This window comes from Haliotis rufescens, unplaced genomic scaffold (assembly GCF_023055435.1).
Source record: "Haliotis rufescens isolate VD_foot unplaced genomic scaffold, xgHalRufe1.0.p SCAF_8, whole genome shotgun sequence".
Lineage (NCBI taxonomy): Eukaryota > Metazoa > Mollusca > Gastropoda > Lepetellida > Haliotidae > Haliotis > Haliotis rufescens.
Genome location: NW_025964372.1, coordinates 37,672,268 through 37,699,206, shown reverse-complemented (window position 1 = coordinate 37,699,206; position 26,939 = coordinate 37,672,268). Strand labels below are relative to the sequence as shown.

General features: G+C 41.6%; 1 protein-coding gene across 1 annotated transcript in view; it reads left to right on the top strand.

The window, feature by feature from the left end:
- LOC124138371 (cholesterol 7-desaturase nvd-like) overlaps positions 1-26,607 on the top strand; it is a 28,957-nt gene extending 2,350 nt beyond the window's left edge. The window contains exons 2-6 of the mRNA XM_046504978.2: positions 11,256-11,444; positions 18,903-19,081; positions 19,933-20,178; positions 24,355-24,531; positions 25,656-26,607. Of these exons, the coding sequence (XP_046360934.2) occupies positions 11,256-11,444; positions 18,903-19,081; positions 19,933-20,178; positions 24,355-24,531; positions 25,656-25,823 (959 nt within the window). The 3' untranslated portion in view covers positions 25,824-26,607. The remainder of the gene's footprint in view (positions 1-11,255; positions 11,445-18,902; positions 19,082-19,932; positions 20,179-24,354; positions 24,532-25,655) is intronic.
- Positions 26,608-26,939: the final 332 nt, after the last annotated feature.

Here is a 26,939-nt window from a genome sequence, read left to right as displayed (position 1 = left end):
CCTTTCGGTGCTCCTTTCGGGGCTCCTTTCTGCATCCAGAATCAAGAGATTCAAGCTATTTCTCCATTACTGCATGTCTTGATAGAAACGGAAGCTAAAACAACAGGTTCTTTTAAGTACTTGAATTTACTACTTCGTTCCATGTTTTACAACATCCGCCTTAAATGCAACGAACAATAAATTTTCTTTCCTGGATCTTGCAAGTCGCGTTGACTGGAAGTGAAACATGTTCATCAATCACAGGTACTTCCTGTTGTCAACGTCTTAATTGTAACACCTATTTCATATATAAATATATACACATACATATATACACATGTACACATGTACATAAATACATACACATACACTTATATATATTTTACATATATACACATGTACATACTTACACATATACATATATAATATTATACATTACGCATATACATATATACACATGTACATATATACACATATACATCTACATAAATTACACATACATATTTACTCATATACATATACATAAATTACACAAATACATATATGCACATATATACATAAATTAGACATACATATTTACACATATACATATACTAGTATGCGTATATACACATATACATATACACATGACAACATACATACATTGCATATATACGCATTCACATGCACACATAAACACATACATAAATTATATTTACACATATATATAAAGCAACTTGCAGCTCATGAGCGAGATCCTCCAAGTGCTCCTCCACTGCGCTGTTGTCTGAGCTCCACACAGCGCAGTAACTGCGAGCTCGACGTCACCGCAGTAATATTCTGGAATGTCGTTCAAGATATGACGTATTTACGACGTGTTCTACCGCTAATGTTACATTGAACCGTGTCACAGTTGTCCCGTCATCCAGCATGGGTCACAACTATGCATGTTATATGCCATGTATGTAGAGGTGTTACATGACGACTGTAGTGTGGCGAGCACGTTGTCGTTCCCCCTATATTTAATCAGCGCGTGTCGGATGTATATCTGTCTACAAGTGTTGGAGATACACTTTTCCAACATTACACTGGAGGAGAGAGAGAGAGGGAGGGGTGGGGTGGGGTGGGGTGGGTGGTGGGTGGGGGGTAGAGGGAGAGGCCCCGAAACGAGTGTAACGAGACAATGATAGAGAGAAGGAAGAAATATAATTACAGAAATTAGAGAGATTGGGGGGGGGGGGGGGGGTAGAGGGAGAGGCCCCGAAACGAGAAGGAAGAAATATAATTACAGAAATTAGAGAGGGGGGGGGGGGGGGATTCCCCGCATTGTTAGATGAATGGTTTCTGTCAATAATAATAATAATAATAATGATGATGATGATGATGATAATAATACCATATGTCGTTAAGTGTTTTAAGCTAATTTAGAATATGATGTCGGAATATGAAACGACTGGGCGGACAACGCCAAACTTCAGATAAATGATTGTTTGTATGTTTAAAAATCATTGCGTACAAAAGGATACAGATTATACAGAGACACGTGGTGCTGGGGCACAACGATGTAGTTGCCTAGTTACAGAGATGACAGTGAATACGTAGTAATTGCCAAAGTTTACCTGTGTTTACAATCAGGCTTGTATTGGAAACTAATCGATTACAAGTTACAATATCTACAGCGGGCATCACGTCAGCGTTAGACTCTCTACATTATCAATTGGCGTCAGAAAATAAAAACGACTATTTTTATAAACTGAATGATTATTTACTGCGTGATTATATTATCTCTACTGAGCGCTAATAACATTCTAGCTAAGGGTGTGGGTGAGGTGAGGTGAAATGGGGTTTAACGTCGCGTTCAAGATTATTGCACTTATATAGCAACGTGTGTGTGTGTGTGTGTGTGGCTGCTTGTACTAGACCGGACAAACACCAATTTTATAGTGCTACCCCACTGAGATACCATGCCGCATTTTATCCTGAATCTCCGAGCCGACCAGTCGTTGTTTTATCCCCTTTATGCCGAGCGCCAGGCAGGGTAACAACAAGTACCACCTTTAAACGTCTTTTGGTATGACGCGGTCGGGGATCGAACCCCGGACCTACCGCTCAATACGGACGACGCTCTACCACTAGACCACGATGACGGTCCTAAACGTGTGGGAATAACGGACGTGACCTTTGACATGTCGGATGGAGCCACAGAATAAGCCCCCGTGGGGATATCGGGTTAGAATTAGGTTCTTGTCGTAGGTGACCAATTGGACCAGGTTGTCACGTGATTTGGTTGATTGCGTGTCATCGTACCCCGACGGCGGGGAACGTTGTTCACAATATCGATCACTAGACTCGATAATTTACAGTCCGCCCTCGTATAGCTGAAATATTGTGCGACGTTAAACAACAAATAAACATAATCAGCATTGTTGACACGAATATTCAGTGTATTTTATTTCCATTCTGTTTTGATACCCAAGATACATTCGATACAAAAGGTTCCCCTTGCGTCCGAGGAGTGATACGCCGTTCAAATTAGCCTTCCAATCAAATTACTCTCTTGAGGTTTAAGTGAAATACTTATCAAAGTCAACTCATTCACTCAATAAACGCCGTGTTCTGTAGAATCGACTTTTCTGAACTACATCCCAGAGCTCTCAGCCTCTTATCCAAACAAATATCCGAATATAACTGAAGTACCCTGTTGAAGAGCTAATGGCGTTGGAAACATGTCTTCCCAGTATTGGTGATCCGTCGATTTGCGTTGAAAGAGAACCGTTTAACAAATGAGCTTCAAGTGTGTAGTAGGTCGATCATGTAGACTTACGCATAATCTCTGAAAATATATGATTGTTATAGAAACAAGCAACTACATTTAAATTGAAAAGAAGCTCCGGTGAGATTGGAGGTTCATACTGAACGATGTCAAACCTAGACTTGCTTCATTTAGAGCTATAGCATTACGTAAGGGCTGGGAAAGGAAAATAATATGGTTCAGGGACTGTGAGACAGTCTAATCGAACATGAAACGACATGTCTGAAGGGAAATCTCCTTCAACTGTTTCATTCAAGATTCTTAGTGACATGCAACCGAATAACTTCAGATAAAATCAATGAAGCGACACAACATGAAAAGCAGACTGGTCAGCAATGAATCTGTATATCGTCGGATCATACGTTTTCGGGCGACCACGTTTATCGCGATTACCACACAGAAATTGGAAATACTCAGATGCTGGCTTGTTTTTTAGAGAAAGTGTTTTTTAAATGTGAATGAGATCAGAGCTCCAGATAAGCTTTTGGTGTTGTGGGTATTTTAACCATGCATTTTAAAATCATTGGGTATCAGTAATTCTATTTGGGTATTCAAATTTCTGTTACCCACTAGTTTTTACACATGTGGGTATTTAAGTTAAATATTTAAAAACACTATTCATCTAGTCCCTGCAAACTGGTGTCGTGTGGGTTCGAGAGCTTTATAGGACGATACCACGATACTTCCACAAGAAAGTGTGATGGCAAATGATCATGATGTAACTGTCATCGTGGAGTTTGGCAAGGTTGAAGGAATGCCCCTTTATAATTTAAAAATAAGTTGCTGATTTGCTAATTGAATACGCAGGGTTACTTCACAATATTTTGATGATACGCACAAGTTTTATTTTTGTAGCGTATCTGTAATGTTCGTTGCGTATTTGATACGCTTGGATTTTATTTTACTGCGTATTTCTGCATTTCTGATGCGTATTTTACGCAGATACGCAGCTTATCTGGAGCTCTGGAGATGTTGTGCTGTTGTTCATGTGGTTAAAAGAGAAAACTATGACTGTTTCTTAAGCGTCCGAAAACCCACAAGACGGGGATATATATGGCCGCGTAGTACAATTACGAGGTATTTCTCTCATCTTTCATTCATTATGTGTTTAATATAGGCTTATCTTCATGGGTTTCACAACACTGTATTAAGTGCAGGTATCACGTTACCTGAAGCTCTGACAAGTTATTAACTTACATGTCAAGCTTATGGTTGTACGCATTGCTCGGGGAATCCAATCAGGATCACGATTCTGTGTGTTACGTCATGGAACAAGACGTCAATGACGTCATTGATGCATCATTGACGCAGACACGGCCATCTTCACTCAATAATGGTACATGTTACATTCAAGCAGTGACAGGCAGAGGTGTCTTTAGCTGATAACGTCAATACAACCGAGTGAATATTGTTTACCGCTACAGTCAGCAGTTTTGCGAAATAAACAACTCTAGCCCAATTATACATCCACCTACCCACCAATCCTCACCCACCTTACAACTCATTCACTCACTCACCCACACTCGCGCACACACTCACTCATTCACTCACCTCGTGGGCACGGGTGGCTAGGGGATGGTGGCCCAGTCGTCTAAGGCGCCGCAGTTCGCTGTGCTGAGTTGCGTCCCTTGTGCTCGCCAGAAACCTGTGATTGGGGTTCGAATCCCAATTCGCCCCGAATATGTTTCTAGGTTTGTCAGCACCTTACCCGTGCTCGTGGGTTTCACCACAGTGGTAAACGTCTAAGACCTGCATCTCTTCAGACTTTCCTCCCACATTAAGCTGACACGCCGTGATATAACTGGAGTACTGTTCAAAGCGGCGTTAAACCCATCTCACTCACTCACCTTCCTTCACTCTATCAGCCAAGCATCCATCCACTCTTTGCCTGTATCACGTGTTCACACAAACCAAAAGCCGTTAACATCCGGGGTAGAATATGTCTTCAACAACCCATGCTTGCCGTAACATGCAATTATGCTTGTCGTGAGAGGCGACTTACGGGATCGGGTGGTCAGACTCGCTGACTTGGTTGATGCATGTCATCGATCCCAATTGCGGACATCGATGCTCATGATATCAATCACTGGATTGTCTGGTCCAGACTCGATTACATACAGACCGCCGTCATATAAGTGGAATATTGCTGAGTGCTGCGTTAAACAATAAACAAACAAACAACCCAATACAAAGTTATATTATATTCATATTTGTAATGCATCATCGGCTAGTGAAGCCATTAGGTATGGCATAATTACTACAATCGCCTCGTCCCTCGATAGGCAACATCTGTACATGCGTACTTGCATGGCGCGATGGCTTCAGGAACTGGTTTATTGGGCTACGGCGGCACTGAATGTAATAATGGCCTTTACTTTAAACAAACGAAAACACACGGTTTGTAAGAAAATCGCTGTCCAAATGGCTGACATGCCGCTCAGTAAATACTTTGACACTTGACCTTTTGACCTGACCTCTCAAACACAAATAAATAACAAACGAGAAAAATGTTGAATAACGCACCTGTTCCATATCCAGTGAACTCACGAAGCCTATGTCGGGGATGGCGATTTGTTCTTAATCAAATGTGAAATAGAATGACTGCAGAGATGTATTTTATGGGGCAATGATATTATAAGTCCTGCACCATGAATGTGGAATATATTTATTTTATTTAAAAAAGACAATCTAGATACATGTATGTATACAAAAGCGAGTCTAGCCAGCTCTAGCTGGCTCTATCAGCATCGGAAAAATTATTTGTTTAATTTTAGAGTCGAGAAGAGTATTGTGTAATATGATTTTATAGACTTTATGTTAGTCTATAATGTTTTTTGGGTTGTTTTTAGAACACAATAACAAGTTTACTAGTGTTAAATCGTAGCTCAAACCAATTACGTCCGATGGAGCTGTTTTCAAAGCATTTATTGATCATTTCTCATATATTGAGTTTCGACGCCCTGAGAGGTATAATGCTCTTATCGTGGTTATTCTTTCACAGGAAATGGACATGTAGGAAATTGGAAGAGCAGAATGCTTAGAAATCAAAGAATGTCTGAAGATCAATAGGGTCTTTGCGAGAATTATTCAATATATAAACCCATAAATGTGTTTTGTCAAAATGAACATCCACTTAAGTATCCGAATGGAGTTGATAATAGTTTGCTGGGTCAAGACTGTATATCTTTGTGTCAACAAATACGGAAACATATCTGTGTTCAGTTGCCATGGCAACGCGATAAGGCGCCACGTTATGCAGACGTCATGCACTGCACATACTTCATGTTGTTTATGACTTCGTGTGATTGATGCCCGACTGCACTTGTAAATATTTTCAAGTTGATGACTGTCGCAGTGGTTGGTGCCGGGCCTGACGAATGTCTATGAATGACTGAATGAATGAGGCACAATAAGTGTGAGACACGTGTAGTGCAGTGTGAGACACGTGCAGTGCAGTGTGAAACACATAAAGTGCAGTGTGAGACACGTATAGTGCAATGTGAGGCACGTACAGTGCAGTGTCAGACACATATAGTGCAGTGTGACACGTATAGTGCAGTGTGAGGCAGTGTGAGACACGTGTAGTGCAGTGTGAGACACGTGTAGTGCAGTGTGAGACACGTACAGTGCAGTGTGAGACACGTAAGTGCAGTGTCAGACACGTATAGTGCAGTGTGACACGTATAGTGCAGTGTGAGGCAGTGTGAGACACGTGTAGTGCAGTGTGAGACACGTGTAGTGCAGTGTGAGACACGTACAGTGCAGTGTGAGACACGTAAGTGCAGTGTCAGACACGTATATTGCAATGTGAGACACGTACAGTGCAGTGTGGGACACGTGTAGTGCAGTGTGAGACACGTGTAGTGCAGTGTGAGACACGTACAGTGCAGTGTGAGACACATATAGTGCAGTGTGAGACACGTGTAGTGCAGTGTGAGACACATAAGGTGCAGTGTGAGACACGTATATTGCAATGTGAGACACGTACAGTGCAGTGTGGGACACGTGTAGTGCAGTGTGAGACACGTATAGTGCAGTGTCAGACACATAAAGTGCAGTGTGAGACACGTATATTGCAATGTGAGACACGCACAGTGCAGTGTGAGACACGTGTAGTGCAGTGTGAGACGCGTATAGTGCAGTGTCAGACACATAAAGTGCAGTGTGAGACACGTATAGTGCAATGTGAGACACGTACAGTGCAGTGTCAGACACATATAGTGCAGTGTGAGACACGTATAATGAAATGTGAGAAACGTATATAGTGCAGTGTGACACGTAAATTGTGTTTGACACGTATAGTGCAGTATCAGACACATAAAGTGCAGTGTGAGACACGTATAGTGCAGTGTGAGACAGTGTGAGACACGTGCAGTTCAGTGTGAGACACGTATAGTGCAATGTGAGAAACGTATATAGTGCAGTGTGACACGTAAATAGTGACACGTATAGTGTGGTGTAACACGTAAATTGAGTGGGACACGTATAGAGCAGTGTGAGACAGTGTGACACACGTGTAGTGCAGTGTGAGACACGTATAGTGCAGTGTGGTTGGTTGGTTGTTTTGTTTAACGCCGCACTCCAGCTATATGACAGCGGTCTGTAAATAATCGAGTCTGGACAAGACAATCCAGTGATTGATATCATGAACATCGATCCACGCAATTTGGATTGATGTCATGCATCAACCAAGTCAGCGAGCCTGACATCCCGATCCCGTAGTGCAGGGTGAGACACGTATAGTGCCATGTGATACACGTATAGTGCCATGTGATACGCGTATAGTGCCATGTGATACACGTATAGTGCAGTATGAGACACGTATAGAGCAGTGTGAGACACGTATAGTACAGTGTGAGAAGCGTATATAGTGCAGTGTGACACGTAAATTTTAGTCTCGGACACGTATAGTGCAGTGTGAGACACGTATAGTGCAGTGTGAGACACGTTCAGTGGAGTGTGAGACACGTATAGTGCACTGTGACACGTATAGTGAAGTGTGAAACACGTATAGTGCAGTGTGAGACACGTATAGTCTAGTTTGAAACATGTATAGTGCAGTGTGAGACACCTATAGTGCAGTGTCAGACACGTATAGTGCAGAGTGAGACACTGCAGTGCAGTGTGAGACACGTATAGTGCAGTGTGAGACACGTATAGTGCAGTGTGAGACACGTATAGTGCAGTGTGAGACACGTATAGTGTGGTGTGAGACATGTATAGTGCACTGTGAAACACGTATAGTGTAGTGTGAGACACATATAGTGCAGTGTGAGACACGTATATTGCAGTGTAAGACACGTATAGTGCAGTGTGACACGTATACTGCAGTGTGAAACACGTATACTGCAGTGTAAAACACGTATAGTACTGTGTGAGACACTTAGCTGCAGTGTGAGACACGTAGTGCAGTGTGAGACACGTAGTGCTATGTGAGACACGTATACTGCAGTGTGAGACACGTGTAGTGCAGTGTGAGACAAGTACACTCCAGTGTGAGACACGTAGTGCTGTGTGAGACACTTAGCTGCAGTGTGAGACACGTAGTGCTGTGTGAGACACGTATACTGCAGTGTGAGACACGTGTAGTGCAGTGTGAGACAAGTACACACCAGTGCAGTGTGAGACAGGTATAGTGCAATAAAACGCTATACCTGCGCAGGTATATCATGTAGATATGTCCATCACACATAACCTCTACCAGCTGACGTAAGGTATGAATATCTGCACTGGTATTGTTCGCAGTGAAGACGACTGTCAGTAACAGTAGCTGTGTCCTTCACGTCCTCCAGCATGGAGTGAGTGTTTTTGACAATGTGAGTGATGGAATTGAGGTTACCGCGCCCTGCGACACCCCCATTGTGTGATCAACCACGTCCATCATACCAACTGGATCAATAGTTCCAGAAAATGTCAGCATTGTCGAAACTTTAGATTAAACTGTCGCAAACTTTCGTTTCTGCCACACAAATTTCTTTAATAATCGCTCTGTTTAAGTTCAAGTAAAGGTATCACAAAACTCAAGCCGTACGCCGCAGTGTGCGAGAGGCGGAAGTAACATTACATAATCCTCGTATAGAAACGGCAGGTTGGCTTGTAGCGTATCCGGCGTGAAATACCACACACAGCCAAAATACATGAACAGCCAACACATCATGGACCCCCACCTCTAAGTAGGTCAAGGGTCGTTGTACACCGCGAGTGGGTCACGTCGCCTGTGACTTGATAAACATGCTACCTGTCAGACTGACTGCGGGCTGGGCCACAGTGGGCATGTGTCAGTTCTCTTTCCTTTTTGATAAAATATGGAAAAACGTCAATACAAAAATAGAGAAAGGAAAACGGTTATACAATCTGTACATTACTTAATTATATGAACATTATGAATTGAAAAAAAATTAATAAATATATATTATACAGAGAGGTTTATAGAATACTAAACTCGCTCCCGTGTTAAACTAATTTTATGAAAACTCGGGAATAGTTCTAGTGTCTGATGAGCCAAAGAGAGTCAAATGCCAGAACTATACACGAGTTTCATATAAATGGTATAAAACGGGAGCGAGTTTATTATGTTATTTATTACTATATTTTCATAGTGAGTGAGTGAGTGAGTGAGTGAGTATGGTTTAACACCTTAAATGGGCTTCACACATTGTACCCATGTCGGGAATCGAACCCGGGTCTTCGGCGTGACGAGCGAACGCTTTAACCTCAGGCTACCCGACCGCCCCTATATTTTCATAGATTTTCATAGATTATTAAAACCTCGTTTGATCTACAGGAATCGGCATAAAGAAGGTCTAGCTTATGAATGCACTATTTCACTGTCGTGTTTAAATAGACAGACATCCACGCGATCCACAGCATTATCCAATTGAGGTTATCAGAATGATACAACTTCGAACACATTAAAAGTTGACACGTATTAATTTAATACCATACAATTGTCAACCTTTAGAATTCAGCAAAATGTGCGAACACGTCACAATACTCTATGACGATATTTGTGAAATTTTGTGGCAAGACACACCGGCGAAACAATGCCCTATGACGTCAATCAAGCAACACGGTTGCTGGAGTCATTGACTGTGCATAAGCTCCTCTCAGTGTTCTATCACCTCTACATGCAATGTCATTGTATAAGCCCAACGATGTTGAGAGTTTTAATAGAACAGAACATAACATAAGTTTATTTATAAAGACTCGCGCTTCCAGCCCCTTATCTTACATTTACAAACTAAAAACAAACACTTACAAATGTCAGAGAGAGATCAGTAAAAATACTTCTTATGATAAACATGATTTTATATATTTTACGATGTACTATGTCACTGTTTTATGGTAACAGCTAAGTAACCGGTGCAGTTTAAAATAATATGCATTCCAGTAATATTTCCCAATACATTTAATTCTATCATTCTTAAATTTTGGACATATGAACAAAAAATGTTATTCATCTTAAAAAAACTCAATGTTACATAGCCTACAAAATTCACAACGTCTAGAATCTGTCAATATTTGTATACCTTCCAGTTTCAATTTTCACTCTGTGAGCAGATACTCTAATGATAGTAAAATAGTTTCTTGTCTCGAAGTAAACTAGCTAAATATATTTCATTGCCAAAAACAGATTTTATGTTACTGTATAATGAGAGTTATGAGGATTTAGATAAAGTACAATTCAACTTCTGATCTCTCTTTGACAATGAAGTATTAGATTACACGCTCATCTTAAACCATTACTTTATTTATGGATTGACCGTGTATATTTTTCGGTTCATTGAGATATGAATCGAATAACTGATGTACAAACTGCATGAATCCGCGTAGCCAGAAAAGTATGTTCACGAACAGTGAAATACCTTCAGTTGTTCCTGAATCCAATTAGAAACGGATTTCAGCCAGTCAGATTGCGGTACACGTGTTCATTCGTTTTACAATCAATGAATAAATAATAAAATAATTAATAATCTGTACATTAAATTTTACGCAGACTAAATAAGTGTATGCTTTGTTCAGACACTGTTCAAGATTATTGCACTTATATAGCGACGTGCATGTACGTGTGTGTGTTTGTGTGGCTGCTTGTACTAGTCCGGACTGATGCCGATTTATAGTGCTAGCTCACTGAGATACAATGCCACAGTTTAACATGAATACCCCACTCAGACACAGTATACTGACTTACAGCCGGCCAGTCCTTGTTTTAGCCCCTTAATGCCGAGCGCCATACAGGGTAACAACAAGTACAATCTTTTAACGTATTTTGGTATGACGCGGTCGGGGATCGAACCCTGGACCTTCCGCTCTCCGGGCGGACGCTCTACCACTAGAACACGGAGGCGGTCTGCTCCCACATGAAACTGACACGCCGTTATATAACTGGAATACTGTTTAAAGTGGCGTTAAATCCAATTCACTCACGCTTTCATATGGTCCTACTACGTATAACACTCCTCATGGTTCATCGTGTGTGTTTCAGGGGTCCACCTGGCTGTGTTCAGGGACGAGGAGGGCAAGGCTCACGTTGTCAACGCCTACTGCCCCCACCTGGGCGCCAACATGGCCGTGGGGGGCAAGGTGGTGGGCAACTGTATCGAGTGCCCCTTCCACGCCTGGAGGTTCAGGGGAGAGGATGGCAAGTGCACCAACATCCCTGCTGCAGATAAAGGTGAGGCTGATGTGTCGGGCATCGCTCGCAAGGGATATCCCAGTGTTCCAACTTTCAAATCTACAGAAGTCCCTTGTCAGAGATCACTCTTACCTTTAATAACTTTAACAAAGCTATAGCAGATCATTTTTTTGACAATTGAAAATACAAATAACTCCCAAGCCCTGGGATTGGCGTCGAACGTAACATAGTTGTGTTTATTATGAGGCTGTGGTCTGTATAGTGCATTTTCCCATAGTCCCCGAGATCCGGTTTAGAACTGTTAAACCATACTCACTCACTCACTCACTCACTCACTCACTCACTCACTCACTCACTCAAATGCCGACTATACTTGTCGGAAGAGGCGACTCACTGGATCGGGTGGCCAGGTTCGCTGAATTGGTTGATGGATGTCATCGTACTACCATTATGTAGACCAATGCTCATGATATCAATCACTGGATTATCTGGACCAGAATTGATTATTTTCAGAGCGCCGTAATATAGTTGGAATATTGCTGAGTGCGGCGTTACACAACAAACAAACAGTGCTGTAGCGTTATACTGTTATAGTGAGTGAGAGGATAGTTTGAAATCAACATAGAGTGATGTTAAAGAGGTGTTAATGTTGAGGTTTTGATACACAATCGTCGAGGCATTATTGTCATCACATGTACCTTTTATCCGGCGCATCATCATCTACAGTTCATTATGATACCCACCTTGGACTCATCCGTTTCAGAAGGATGTCACCATATCAATCTCAATTATCACTAACTTTACACAGAATTTCTCCCACACATGATTGTAATAAGATTGATCTATTTGTTGCGTCATGTAATTTGAATCCATCACAAACGAAGCTATTTAGGAAATTTGTCCAGGGTATTGATCACAATAGAATGGTTATATGATACCTTGTTAGTCGGACACATACAGATGATGTTACAGTGAAGTGTATCCTGTGGTAGGTGGTCGGTTGTTTATCGTATTGATGAGGAGATGCCTGCCTATTCATAGTCTTTCTCTCAGGCCCATGAGGTTACATTAAGAAATGAAGCCAACTCAAGTCCAGAATTATTTGGTAGTCTTGATTGCCTAAGCTCTGAGATGTTTTGAAGATATATTTGTATAAATAACATACTTTATTTATGGGACTAAATCTTATTCCATCCTATTCCCAAAGTTGTCTTCTGGGAATGAAAGGTTCTGTCTATTGAGTGTATTCAATAAAATTGAAACTAATGAAGATGTACGATTTTAGGAACTGTTTAATGACGCCCTCGTTATCTCTCCCCTGGTGAAGATATAGGACAATATAAACTGTATAAGAATGCCCTCGTTGTGTCTTCCCTGGTGAAGATGTAAGACAATATGAACTGTATAAGAATGCCCTCGCTGTTTCTCCCCTGGTGAAGATGTAAGACAATATAAACTGTATAAGAATGCCCTCGTTGTCTCTCCCCTGGTGAAGATGTAAGACAATATAAACTGTATAAAAATGCCCTCGCTGTTTCTCCCCTGGTGAAGATGTAAGACAATATAAACTGTATAAGAATGCCCTCGTTGTGTCTTCCCTGGTGAAGATGTAAGACAATATGAACTGTATAAGAATGCCCTCGCTGTTTCTCCCCTGGTGAAGATGTAAGACAATATAAACTGTATAAGAATGCCCTCGTTGTCTCTCCCCTGGTGAAGATGTAAGACAATATAAACTGTATAAGAATGCCCTCGTTGTCTCTCCCCTGGTGAAGATGTAAGACAATATAAACTGTATAAGAATGCCCTCGCTGTCTCTCCTCTGGTGAAGATGTAAGACAATATAAACTGTATAAAAATGTCCTCGTTGTCTCAACCCTGGTGAAGATGTAAGACAATATAAACTGTATAAGAATGCCCTCGTTGTCTCTCCCCTGGTGAAGATGTAAGACAATATAAACTGTATAAGAATGCCCTCGTTGTTTCAACCCTGGTGAAGACCTAAGACAATATAAACTGTATAAAAATGCCCTCGTTGTCTCTCCCCTGGTGAAGATGTAAGACAATATAAACTGTATAAGAATGCCGTCGTGCTCTCTCCCCTGGTGAAGATGTAAAACAATATAAACTGTATAAAGATGCCCTCGTTGTTTCTCCCCTGGTGAAGATGTAAGACACTATGAACTGTATAAGAATGCCCTCGATGTCTCTCCCCTGGTGAAGATGTAAGACAATATAAACTGTATAAGAATACCCTCGTTGTCTCTCCCCTGGTGAAGATGTAAGACAATATAAACTGTATAAGAATGCCCTTGTTGTCTCTCCCCTGGTTAAGATGTAAGACAATATAAACTGTATAAGAATGCCCTTGATGTCTCTCCCCTGGTGAAGATGTAAGACAATATAAACTGTATAAGAATGCCCTCGATGTCTTTACCCTGGTGAAGATGTAAGACAATATAAACTGTATAAGAATGCCCTCGTTGTCTCACCCCTGGTGAAGATGTAAGACAATATAAACTGTATAAGAATGCCCTCGTTGTTTCTCCCCTGGTGAAGATGTAAGACAATATAAACTGTATAAGAATGCCCTCGATGTCTTTACCCTGGTGAAGATGTAAGACAATATAAACTGTATAAGAATGCCCTCGTTGTTTCTCCCCTGGTGAAGATGTAAGACAATATAAACTGTATAAGAATGCCCTCGATGTCTTTACCCTGGTGAAGATGTAAGACAATATAAACTGTATAAGAATGCCCTCGTTGTTTCTCCCCTGGTGAAGATGTAAGACAATATAAACTGTATAAGAATGCCCTTGATGTCTCTCCCCTGATGAAGATGTAAGACAATATAAACTGTATAAGAATGCCCTTGTTGTCTCTCCCCTGGTGAAGATGTAAGACAATATAAACTGTATAAGAATGCCCTCGTTGTCTCTCCCCTGGTGAAGATGTAAGACAATACAAACTGTATAAGAATGCCCTCGTTGTCTCTCCCCTGGTGAAGATGTAAGACAATATAAACTGTAGAAGAATGCCCTCGTGGTCTCTCCCCTGGTGAAGACGTAAGACAATATAAACTGTTTAAGAATGCCCTCGTTGTCTCTCCCCTGGTGAAGATGTAAGACAATATAAACTGTATAAGAATGCCCTCGTTGTCTCACCCCTGGTAGAGATGTAAGACAATATAAACTGTATAAGAATGCCCTCGTTGTCTCACCCCTGGTGAAGATGTAAGACAATATAAACTGTATAAGAATGCCCTCGCTGTCTCTCCCCTGGTGAAGATGTAAGACAATATAAACTGTATAAGAATGCCCTCGTGGTCTCTCCCCTGGTGAAGATGTAAAACAATATAAACTGTATAAGAATTCCCTCGTGGTCTCTCCCCTGGTGAAGATGTAAGACAATATAAACTGTATAAGAATGCCCTCGTTGTCTCTCCCCTGGTGAAGATGTAAAACAATATAAACTGTATAAGAATGCCCTCGTGGTCTCTCCCCCGCTGAAGATATAAAACAATATAAACTGTATAAGAATGCCCTCGCTGTCTCACCCCTGGTGAAGATGTAAAACAATATAAACTGTATAAGAATGCCCTCGCTGTCTCTCCCCTGGTGAAGATGTAAGACAATATAAACTGTATAAGAATGCCCTCGATGTCTCTCCCCTGGTGAAGATGTAAGACAATATAAACTGTATAAGAATGCCCTCGCTGTCTCACCCCTGGTGAAGATGTAAGACAATATAAACTGTATAAGAATGCTCTTGATGTCTCTCCCCTGGTGAAGATGTAAGACAATATAAACTGTATAAGAATGCCCTCGCTGTCTCACCCCTGGTGAAGATGTAAGACAATATGAACTGTATAAAGATGCCCTCGCTGTCTCTCCCCTGGTGAAGATGTAAGACAATATGAACTGTATAAAGATGCCCTCGCTGTCTCTCCCCTGGTGAAGATGTAAGACAATATGAACTGTATAAAGATGCCCTCGCTGTCTCTCCCCTGGTGAAGATGTAAGACAATATGAACTGTATAAAGATGCCCTCGCTGTCCCTCCCCTGGTGAAGATGTAAGACAATATGAACTGTATAAAGATGCCCTCGCTGTCTCTCCCCTGGTGAAGATGTAAGACAATATAAACTGTATAAGAATGCTCTCGATGTCTCTCCCCTGGTGAAGATGTAAGACAATATGAACTGTATAAAGATGCTCTCGATGTCTCACCCCTGGTGAAGATGTAAGACAATATGAATTGTATAAAGATGCCCTCGTTGTCTCTCCCCTGGTGAAGATGTAAGACAATATGAACTGTATCAAGATGCCCTCGCTGTCTCTCCCCTGGTGAAGATGTAAGACAATATAAACTGTATAAGAACGCTCTCGATGTCTCTCCCCTGGTGAAGATGTAAGACAATATGAACTGTATAAAGATGCTCTCGATGTCTCACCCCTGGTGAAGATGTAAGACAATATGAACTGTATAAAGATGCCCTCGTTGTCTCTCCCCTGGTGAAGATGTAAGACAATATGAACTGTATAAAGATGCCCTCGCTGTCTCTCCCCTGGTGAAGATGTAAGACAATATGAACTGTATAAAGATGCTCTCGATGTCTCTCCCCTGGTGAAGATGTAAGACAATATAAACTGTATAAGAATGCTCCCGGTGTCTCTCCCCTGGTGAAGATGTAAGACAATATGTACTGTATAAAGATGCCCTCGCTGTCTCACCCCTGGTGAAGATGTAAGACAATATGAACTGTATAAAGATGCTCTCGATGTCTCTCCCCTGGTGAAGATGTAAGACAATATGAACTGTATAAAGATGCCCTCGCTGTCCCTCCCCTGGTGAAGATGTAAGACAATATAAACTGTATAAAGATGCCCTCGCTGTCTCTCCCCTGGTGAAGATGTAAGACAATATAAACTGTATAAGAATGCTCCCGGTGTCTCAGCCCTGGTGAAGATGTAAGACAATATGAACTGTATAAAGATGCTCTCGATGTCTCTCCCCTGGTGAAGATGTAAGACAATATGAACTGTATAAAGATGCTCTCGATGTCTCTCCCCTGGTGAAGATGTAAGACAATATGTACTGTATAAAGATGCTCTCGATGTCTCTCCCCTGGTGAAGATGTAAGACAATATGAACTGTATAAAGATGCTCTCGATGTCTCACCCCTGGTGAAGATGTAAGACAATATGAACTGTATAAAGATGCCCTCGCTGTCTCTCCCCTGGTGAAGATGTAAGACAATATGAACTGTATAAAGATGCTCTCGCTGTCTCTCCCCTGGTGAAGATGTAAGACAATATAAACTGTATAAGAATGCTCCCGGTGTCTCAGCCCTGGTGAAGATGTAAGACAATATGAACTGTATAAAGATGCTCTCGATGTCTCTCCCCTGGTGAAGATGTAAGACAATATGAACTGTATAAAGATGCTCTCGATGTCTCTCCCCTGGTGAAGATGTAAGACAATATGTACTGTATAAAGATGCTCTCGATGTCTCTCCCCTGGTGAAGATGTAAGACAATATGAACTGTATAAAGATGCTCTCGCTGTCTCTCCCCTGGTGAAGATGTAAGACAATATGTACTGTATAAAGATGCTCTCGCTGTCTCTCCCCTGGTGAAGATGTAAGACAATATGAACTGTATAAAGATGCTCTCGATGTCTCTCCCCTGGTGAAGATGTAAGACAATATGTACTGTATAAAGATGCTCTCGATGTCTCTCCCCTGGTGAAGATGTAAGACAATATAAACTGTATAAGAATGCTCTCGATGTCTCTCCCCTGGTGAAGATGTAAGACAATATGAACTGTATAAAGATGCTCTCGATGTCTCTCCCCTGGTGAAGATGTAAGACAATATGAACTGTATAAAGATGCTCTCGATGTCTCTCCCCTGGTGAAGATGTAAGACAATATGAACTGTATAAAGATGCTCTCGATGTCTCTCCCCTGGTGAAGATGTAAGACAATATGAACTGTATAAAGATGCTCTCGATGTCTCACCCCTGGTGAAGATGTAAGACAATATGAACTGTATAAAGATGCTCTCGATGTCTCACCCCTGGTGAAGATGTAAGACAATATGAACTGTATAAAGATGCTCTCGCTGTCTCTCCCCTGGTGAAGATGTAAGACAATATGAACTGTATAAAGATGCTCTCGCTGTCTCTCCCCTGGTGAAGATGTAAGACAATATGTACTGTATAAAGATGCCCTCGCTGTCTCACCCCTGGTGAAGATGTAAGACAATATGTACTGTATAAAGATGCTCTCGATGTCTCTCCCCTGGTGAAGATGTAAGACAATATAAACTGTATAAGAATGCTCTCGATGTCTCTCCCCTGGTGAAGATGTAAGACAATATGAACTGTATAAAGATGCTCTCGATGTCTCTCCCCTGGTGAAGATGTAAGACAATATGAACTGTATAAAGATGCTCTCGATGTCTCTCCCCTGGTGAAGATGTAAGACAATATGAACTGTATAAAGATGCTCTCGATGTCTCTCCCCTGGTGAAGATGTAAGACAATATGAACTGTATAAAGATGCTCTCGATGTCTCACCCCTGGTGAAGATGTAAGACAATATGAACTGTATAAAGATGCTCTCGATGTCTCACCCCTGGTGAAGATGTAAGACAATATGAACTGTATAAAGATGCTCTCGCTGTCTCTCCCCTGGTGAAGATGTAAGACAATATGAACTGTATAAAGATGCTCTCGCTGTCTCTCCCCTGGTGAAGATGTAAGACAATATGTACTGTATAAAGATGCCCTCGATGTCTCACCCCTGGTGAAGATGTAAGACAATATGTACTGTATAAAGATGCCCTCGCTGTCTCACCCCTGGTGAAGATGTAAGACAATATGAACTGTATAAAGATGCTCTCGCTGTCTCTCCCCTGGTGAAGATGTAAGACAATATGAACTGTATAAAGATGCTCTCGCTGTCTCTCCCCTGGTGAAGATGTAAGACAATATGTACTGTATAAAGATGCCCTCGCTGTCTCACCCCTGGTGAAGATGTAAGACAATATGTACTGTATAAAGATGCCCTCGCTGTCTCACCCCTGGTGAAGATGTAAGACAATATGAACTGTATAAAGATGCTCTCGATGTCTCTCCCCTGGTGAAGATGTAAGACAATATGAACTGTATAAAGATGCTCTCGATGTCTCTCCCCTGGTGAAGATGTAAGACAATATGAACTGTATAAAGATGCTCTCGATGTCTCTCCCCTGGTGAAGATGTAAGACAATATGAACTGTATAAAGATGCCCTCGATGTCTCTCCCCTGGTGAAGATGTAAGACAATATGAACTGTATAAAGATGCTCTCGATGTCTCTCCCCTGGTGAAGATGTAAGACAATATGTACTGTATAAAGATGCTCTCGATGTCTCTCCCCTGGTGAAGATGTAAGACAATATACACATGGTCCTCGTTATCCCCTGATGTTCACTTGGTTGTATGTATCTCCAGTGCCCGACATCGCGAGGGTCAAGACGTGGAAGGTGGAGGAGATGAACGGCTGGGTGTACGTATGGCACCACGCCGAAGGGGATGAGCCCGACTGGTTGCCCCCTGAGATAGAGGAGATCACGAAGGGGGAGTGGACCTACCGGGGTCGGACGGAACACATAGTCAACGCTCAGATACAGGTAACCCTGGCAACGGCATACCAACAATGCCCATGTATTCCATATCACATCTGGTTTATGTATATTTGTTGGACTGACCCCCAGTGTCATTCTGCAAAGATACTGTGGCACCTGACATTATGATACTTTGTCAGAGGACCATGTTCCTCCATTTTACACTAACCCGGTGTCGCGACTCCCGTACTTTATCAATGAGCGTGGCCAACTGCCCTTAATAAAAGTAGAACACCCGTGTCGCGACTCCAGTATGTTATCAGACATCTGGACTATCACTGCCAGTGCTGGTCTTGGCCCCCTAACGTTATTTAAGAACATATCCCAGTGCGTCTGGACGACACTGTTCCTTAAAGCGCCGGTAAAGATTTCATTATTTCCAATAACTATCCCAGTAATCAATGTTGGCCGTTTCGCCCTCGATGGAGGTGGAAGTTGTGTGAAAATTATTGTCTCCCAGGGAGGGTGTTGTTAGTCCATGTCATTAAAAGAATTCGAATATCTACCACTGTTTCAATCGTAGCTTTTTTCGTAATTCGAATTATTTGTCTAAAGTCGTCAGCGACAAAAGGGATGGTGTAAATCCTGCGTACTGTAAGTCCCCATGGTCCCAAGTACGGCGGCCTAAATTTGCTTCCTGGTGATCTATGGCCCTGTTTCATTATATACCTTCTTATAATAGTTAAAACCTTTTAACGCTCTTAAGCTAAATATAATCTGTGATAATCTAGTTCTGTACTGTCCATTGTAGACATGTTTTATATACTATTACTTTTATAATTGTTCCAGTCACCATATGACTGAAATACTGTAGACGTGACTTTAAATTTTAATTCAGTCACTGTTGTCATCATAAGGAGATCCCGGAGAACGGAGCTGACGTAGCTCACCTGCCAACGGTGCACGGACCCTTCATGGGCGCTGGGACGGATCTGAGGTACATGTGGGCTAAGATGTGGACATTTGTGGAGCACCGGTGGAAGGCCAGCTGGGAGGCGTTTCCACCCCCCGAGGCTCACGTAGCCCAGATGTCCGTGGGGCATAAGCTGTGGTTGTGTGGCATGCACATGTCCATGCTTGACATGGAGGTCAAGGCCAAACAGGTAGGTATTTCACTGGACAGGTTAGTGGGGATTACTTTAAATCAAGAGGAGACACTGTACTCTGTAGCCACGTGGCTTAAAGCCTTTGAAATTAAGTTTCTAATGACTTGTCCAGATGACTCCGAGTGTGTAGCTACTCCTGCTTGTACGAGACAAGAATGTGAGCTTTATTCAGTTTGTATATTGGATAGCAACAATGAAACATGGAGAATTACAGACCTCACATGCTGTTGGTCAGTGAGGACGACTGTCATGGGATGTTTAATTGTCCTCAGCACAATTTAGTTGCCTCGGACACAGATTGTGCGTGGATTTCGAAGGCTGCCTTTTGTCCGCGTTGCAGGAGGAGGTGTTGGGGGTGGCTTAGGACATGCCTGGTGCCTGTGTTGTACGTTAATACTGTCTGGTTCCGGTAATGTACCTGAATACTGCCTTGTTCCTGTAAGGTGCGTGAATACTGTGTTGGTCCTGTAATGAACGTGAATACTGTCTGGTTCCTGTAATGTATGTGAATACTGTGTGGTTCCTATAATGGACGTGAATACTGTCTGGTTCCTGTAATGTACGTGAATACTGTCTGGTTCCAGTAATGTACATGAATACTGCCTGGTTCCTGTAATGTACATGAATACTGTCTGGTTCCTGCAATGTACGTGAATACTGTCTGGTTCCTGCAATGTACGTGAATACTGTCTGGTTCCTGCAATGTACGTGAATACTGTCTGGTTCCTGTAATGTACGTGAATACTGTCTGGTTCCTGTAATGAACGTGAATACTGCCTGGTTCCTGTAATGAACGTGAATACTGTCTGGTTCCTGTAATGTACGTGAATACTGTCTGGTTCCTGTAATGTACGTGAATACTGCCTGGTTCCTGTAATGAACGTGAATACTGTCTGGTTCCTGTAATGTACGTGAATACTGTCTGGTTCCTGTAATGTACGTGAATACTGCCTGGTTCCTGCAATGTACGTGAATACTGTCTGGTTCCTATAATGTACGTGAATACTGCCTGGTTCCTGTAATGTACGTGAATACTGTCTGGTTCCTGTAATGTACGCGAATACTGCCTGGTTCCTGTAATGTACGTGAATACTGTCTTGTTCCTGTAATGTACATGAATACTGTCTGGTTCCTGCAATGTACGTTAATACTGTCTGGTTCCTGTAATGTACATGAATACTGTCTGGTTCCTGTAATGTACGTGAATACTGCCTGGTTCCTGTAATGTACGTGAATACTGTCTGGTTCCTGTAATGTATGTGAATACTGCCTTGTTCCTGTAAGGTGCGTGAATACTGTGTTCGTCCTGTAATGTACGTGAATACTGTCTGGTTCCTGTAATGTACGTGAATACTGTCTGGTTCCTATAATGTACGTGAATACTGTCTGGTTCCTGTAATGTACGCGAATACTGCCTGGTTCCTGTAATGTACGTGAATACTGCCTGGTTCCTGTAATGTACGTGAATACTGCCTGGTTCCTGTAATGTACGTGAATACTGTCTGGTTCCAGTAATGTACGTGAATACTGTCTGGTTCCTGTAATGTACGTGAATACTGCCTGGTTCCTGTAATGTACGTGAATACTGTCTGGTTCCTGTAATGTACATGAATACTGCCTGGTTCCTGTAATGTACGTGAATACTGCCTGGTTCCTGTAATGTACGCGAATACTGCCTGGTTCCTGTAATGTACGTGAATACTGTCTGGTTCCTGTAATGTACATGAATACTGCCTGGTTCCTGTAATGTACGTGAATACTGTCTGGTTCCTGTAATGTACATGAATACTGCCTGGTTCCTGTAATGTACGTGAATACTGTCTGGTTCCTGTAATGTATGTGAATACTGCCTTGTTCCTGTAAGGTGCGTGAATACTGTGTTCGTCCTGTAATGTACGTGAATACTGTCTGGTTCCTGTAATGTACGTGAATACTGTCTGGTTCCTATAATGTACGTGAATATTGTCTGGTTCCTGTAATGTACGCGAATACTGCCTGGTTCCTGTAATGTACGTGAATACTGTCTGGTTCCTGCAATGTACGTGAATACTGTCTGGTTCCTATAATGTACGTGAATACTGCCTGGTTCCTATAATGTACGTGAATACTGCCTGGTTCCTGTAATGTACATGAATACTGTCTGGTTCCAGTAATGTACGTGAATACTGTCTGGTTCCTGTAATGTACGTGAATACTGTCTGGTTCCTATAATGTACGTGAATACTGTCTGGTTCCTGTAATGTACGTGAATACTGTCTGGTTCCTGTAATGTACGTGAATACTGTCTGGTTCCTGTAATGTACGTGAATACTGTCTGGTTCCTGTAATGTACGTGAATACTGCCTGGTTCCTGTAATGTACATGAATACTGTCTGGTTCCTGTAATGTACGTGAATACTGCCTGGTTCCTGTAATGTACGTGAATACTGTCTGGTTCCTATAATGTACGTGAATACTGCCTGGTTCCTATAATGTACGTGAATAGTGTCTGATTCCTGTCATGTACGTTGATATTGTCTGGTCCCTGTCATGTACGTGAAAACTGCCTCGTTCGTCTTATGTACGTGAATATGAGCGGTAGATTACATGGGTTGTCCTGCAGATTTCTTTATGGGAGACCTCCGCAGGTTTTAAAACAGTTAATGATTTGGAAGGTTTGCCGCTATTTTTTAGGAAATGGCATAATTATCTCAACATGTTCCTCGTTAATCTTGTCTTGCGAGGCACATCACAGACTGGCCACTGCTCAATATTGTGTTATCCACCATCGAGCGTATGTGGTAGTCACAGATTGCAGAGACGCATGTGTGGTGCCACGTATGCTCGGGATCCCAATATTTCCGAGGTGTTGTATGCCTTTGCACGTGGGTAACGTGCGCAGTATACCCTGCCTTAATCCACGTGCAAGATGCTGTTACAGGTCAGAGCTCCTCTCTCACCCTTAGAGACTCTGCCACTCCTTCGTACTCATTTGAATATCACAACGTGCGTAGTCTCGTCATCTCACCAGTTGGGGCCAAGATGGCTCAGAAGGCCCATAGAGAGTTTAAACCCATCTGCACCGCTCACTCGTAGTATTGCTATGACGCTGTATGTACATCTGCAATTTCATGATGCCAATCACTGGATTGTCTGGTCCAGATGCGATTACTTTCAGACCGCCGACATATAGCTGGAATATCGCTGAGTGCGACGTTTTTACATCAAACAAACATTAGCAATTTGGTTTCCCTACAATCATGATAGTCCTGCGCCATGACTGGAATATATATATATATTTATTCTTTACTAACAGCCGAGGCAAGTTTTGATCAAACTAAACCAAGCTTAGATTCCTTGATTCCATGTGAAACAGCGGAAGAGGAAGAAAAAGATTACAATTATTTTAAGAAATGTTTTCATAGACTAAGTGTTCGTCTATCATCATGCTGACATGTGATATGATTGAACATGTTGCTTCATACTCGGTAAGGGGCGGTCTGGTAGCCTAGTGGTTAAAGCGTTCTCTCGACACGCCGAAGACCCGGGCTCGATTCCCGACATGGGTACAATGTGTGAAGCCCATTTCTGGTGTCCCCAGCCGTGATATTGCTGGAATATTGCTAAAAGCGGCGTAAAACCATACTCACTCATTCACTCACTTATACTTGGTGAGGTGGGACGGGGGTCACGTGACACCGCAGTGATGTTTCAGACGCGCAAGAAATGTGTAATCGTGGGTTCGAATCTCAGTTTCCCCCTGATTATGGGTTTGTCATCACCAGACCCGTGCTAGTGAGCTCCACGTGGACAACGTCTAAGACATCACCCCTCTAACATCAATCTGGCACGCCCTGATATAACAGAATTACATTCAAAGCGGCATCTAATCAACTCACTCACTCTCCTGTTCATCCAGTAGAAGCTTTGCAGCAATAATACGCCGGTAGGCAGCACGGGTGGGAATCTCCGTACGTTTACTATTATGGGGAATCAAACCCCATACCAGGTCTTACTAGGAAAAAATAAAACCTCATTCCAGGTCTTATTAGGAAAAAGTAAAACCCCATACCAGGTCTTACTAGGAAAAAGTAAAACCTCATTACGAGATAGAAATATATCTAGAGTACAATAGGCAAAAGTGGCAGCAGGTTTATGATTACCGTCATACACGCCTTACCTTTCTTGTTCCAGATAGGCCCAGCCTTTGTGTATCTGAGTATGGACTGCGGGATATTTGGCAAGGGCGTCATCATTCACAATCTGCTCCCCGTGGGGCCCATCACACAGAAGCTCATACACAATATCTATGTGCAGAGTCGCATGCCAACATTCGTTGCCAAGTTCTACATGATGGCTGAAGCTATTCAGGTATTGTTTTTGGTATTATTGCATGAAATTTTATTGAAATTGTGTCCAAATTTTAATAAGTGTTTTTAAAGAATGTCTACCTTCTACACCGTGGCATATTCCATCGGCCGTGATCTGTGTGCAGCTGATGATCAGGGAACCACTGTCGTTTTTCAGTTCCTTTTGTTGTGTTTCATTGGTTGTTTCATTCTGTTCCAGTCCCTGTTTCATCGTGTTTCCGAACTTGTTCCATTGTTTCTGTTCTTATTTCATTGTTTCTGTACTTATTTCGTTGTGTGTACCTATTTCGTTGTTTTGTACCTATTTCGTTGTTTCTGTACATATTTCGTTGTTTCTGTACCTATTTCGTTGTTTCTGTACCTATTTCGTTGTTTTATACCTATTTCGTTGTTTTTTCAGTCCTTGATTCGTTGTGTTCCAGTCCTTGATTCAATGTGTTAATGAATGGTTGGTGGGTTTTTTTCAGTTTTGACCTGTTTCATTGCGTTTCACTACTTTGTTTCATTGTGTTAGTCATGTTTTCGTTGTGTTTTAGTCCTTTGTTCTTTGTGTTATTGTTTCGTTGTCTTTCAGTTCGTTTCATTTCTTGTTCCGGTGTTCTCGCTAAATGGTTCATTGTGTTTCAATACATTTTTCAATTGTTTCAGTCTCTGATCACTGTTTTTCGCCCTTGTGTTTCAGTATGTGTCATCGTTTCAGTACCTGTTTCATTGTTTTTAGTCCCTGTTTCGTTGTTTCCGTCTTTGTTTCCTTGTGTTTCAGTAGTTGTAGTTTTTCAGTCCTTGATACATTGAGTTTCAGTCCTTGTTTCGTTGTGTTTCAGCACGTTTCATTGTTTTAGTACTTGTTTCGTCCAGTTTCAGTGTATTTTGTAAATATTTCGTTGTGCTGCGCGTTGTCTTCGTTTCATTTTTTTCAGTTCGTTTCATTATGTTTCAGTACATGTTTATGTACTTGTTTCATTGTTGAAATAATTCTTTTTTCATTGTTTCGGTGCCTATTTCATTGTGTTTCAGTACGTATTTCATAACGTTTCAGTACATGTTTCATTATGTTTCAGAACAAATTCCATTGTGTGTCAGTACATATTTCATTGTGTTTCAGTAGGAATTTTATTGTTTCAGGTTGAACGGGACATCATGATATGGAATAATAAACGGTACGAGAATAAACCTATTTTTTCCCGATCAAAAGAAGACAGCACCATAGCCAAACACAGACGATGGTACTCCCAGTTCTACTCCGAACACAGCCCCAAACTCTCTTTCCAGGAAGACACCCTCTCTTGGTAGCCTACAAGGGACATTGACATGTCTAGCCAGCTTGGCATAACAGCGAATACACGATTCATACTATTGGACGCCATATCATCAATGTTCATAATTATGATGTTAAATTTTTATTTTTGAGAAACTATAGATTTGATTTTTTTATATGATTGTTTATGAATGATGTATCACTGCTGAGATGTGAGTGAGTGAGTGCATGTGTTTGTGTCTGTGTCTGTGTCTGAAGGATAGGCAGCTTCTGTTTGTGATTAACAGTTTCGCTTCAAACATTTCAGCAACTACATGAATCTTGGCTAGGTTAAGTAATAGTGTAAATGTTCACTTTTTTAGAATATTTTTAGAATATAACTCAAACGTTCTCTGTTCTTTTAAACATGTAACTGTGCTGGCTTTAATTTAAGATCAATATAGGTATATGCATTGAAATGTTTTTATTTTTTTAAATTTATGTTTAATTTTAAAATTCACGTGCAGTTTGGTAGTTTTGGTTTCTTGTGAAATGTGTTTACGTTTCAATTTTCAAGCTTATGAGTGCTGCTCGTTTTACCCAGTATGGGAAACAACTATCATATATACCACTCAAAAGAAATGAAAGAACATCCCATTTTTTATGTTACTATAGTTAATCTGTCAGCGTGACAAATATTACCCGTTTTACCTGTTAGAATAGGTTTTCAGCAACCCATGTTTGCCGTAAAAAGCGACTATGCGTGTCGTAAAAGGCGACTAACGGGATCGGGTGGTCTCGCTCGCTGACTTGGTCATGCATGTCATCATATCCCAACTGCGTAGATCGATGCTCATCATGTCGATCACTGGATTGTTTGATCCTGACTCGAGTATTTACAGACCGCCGTCATATTGCTGGAATAATGCTGAGTGCGGCGTTAAACAACAAACAAACAAACAAAAGTTTTATTCCTCAACACAGCATGCCAACTTTAGTATAATAATATGAAAGAATCGGATGTTCTTTTACATCTTTGAGAAGTATACAGTCAGAGTTATGACTGATTGCCAGTTAGTGATAGAGGCATATGAAATGTAATTTGTTCCGCTAAATAGTATACAGGGAGATGTCATTATCTCTGTTCGTCCCAGCATCTTCCGCACCAAATA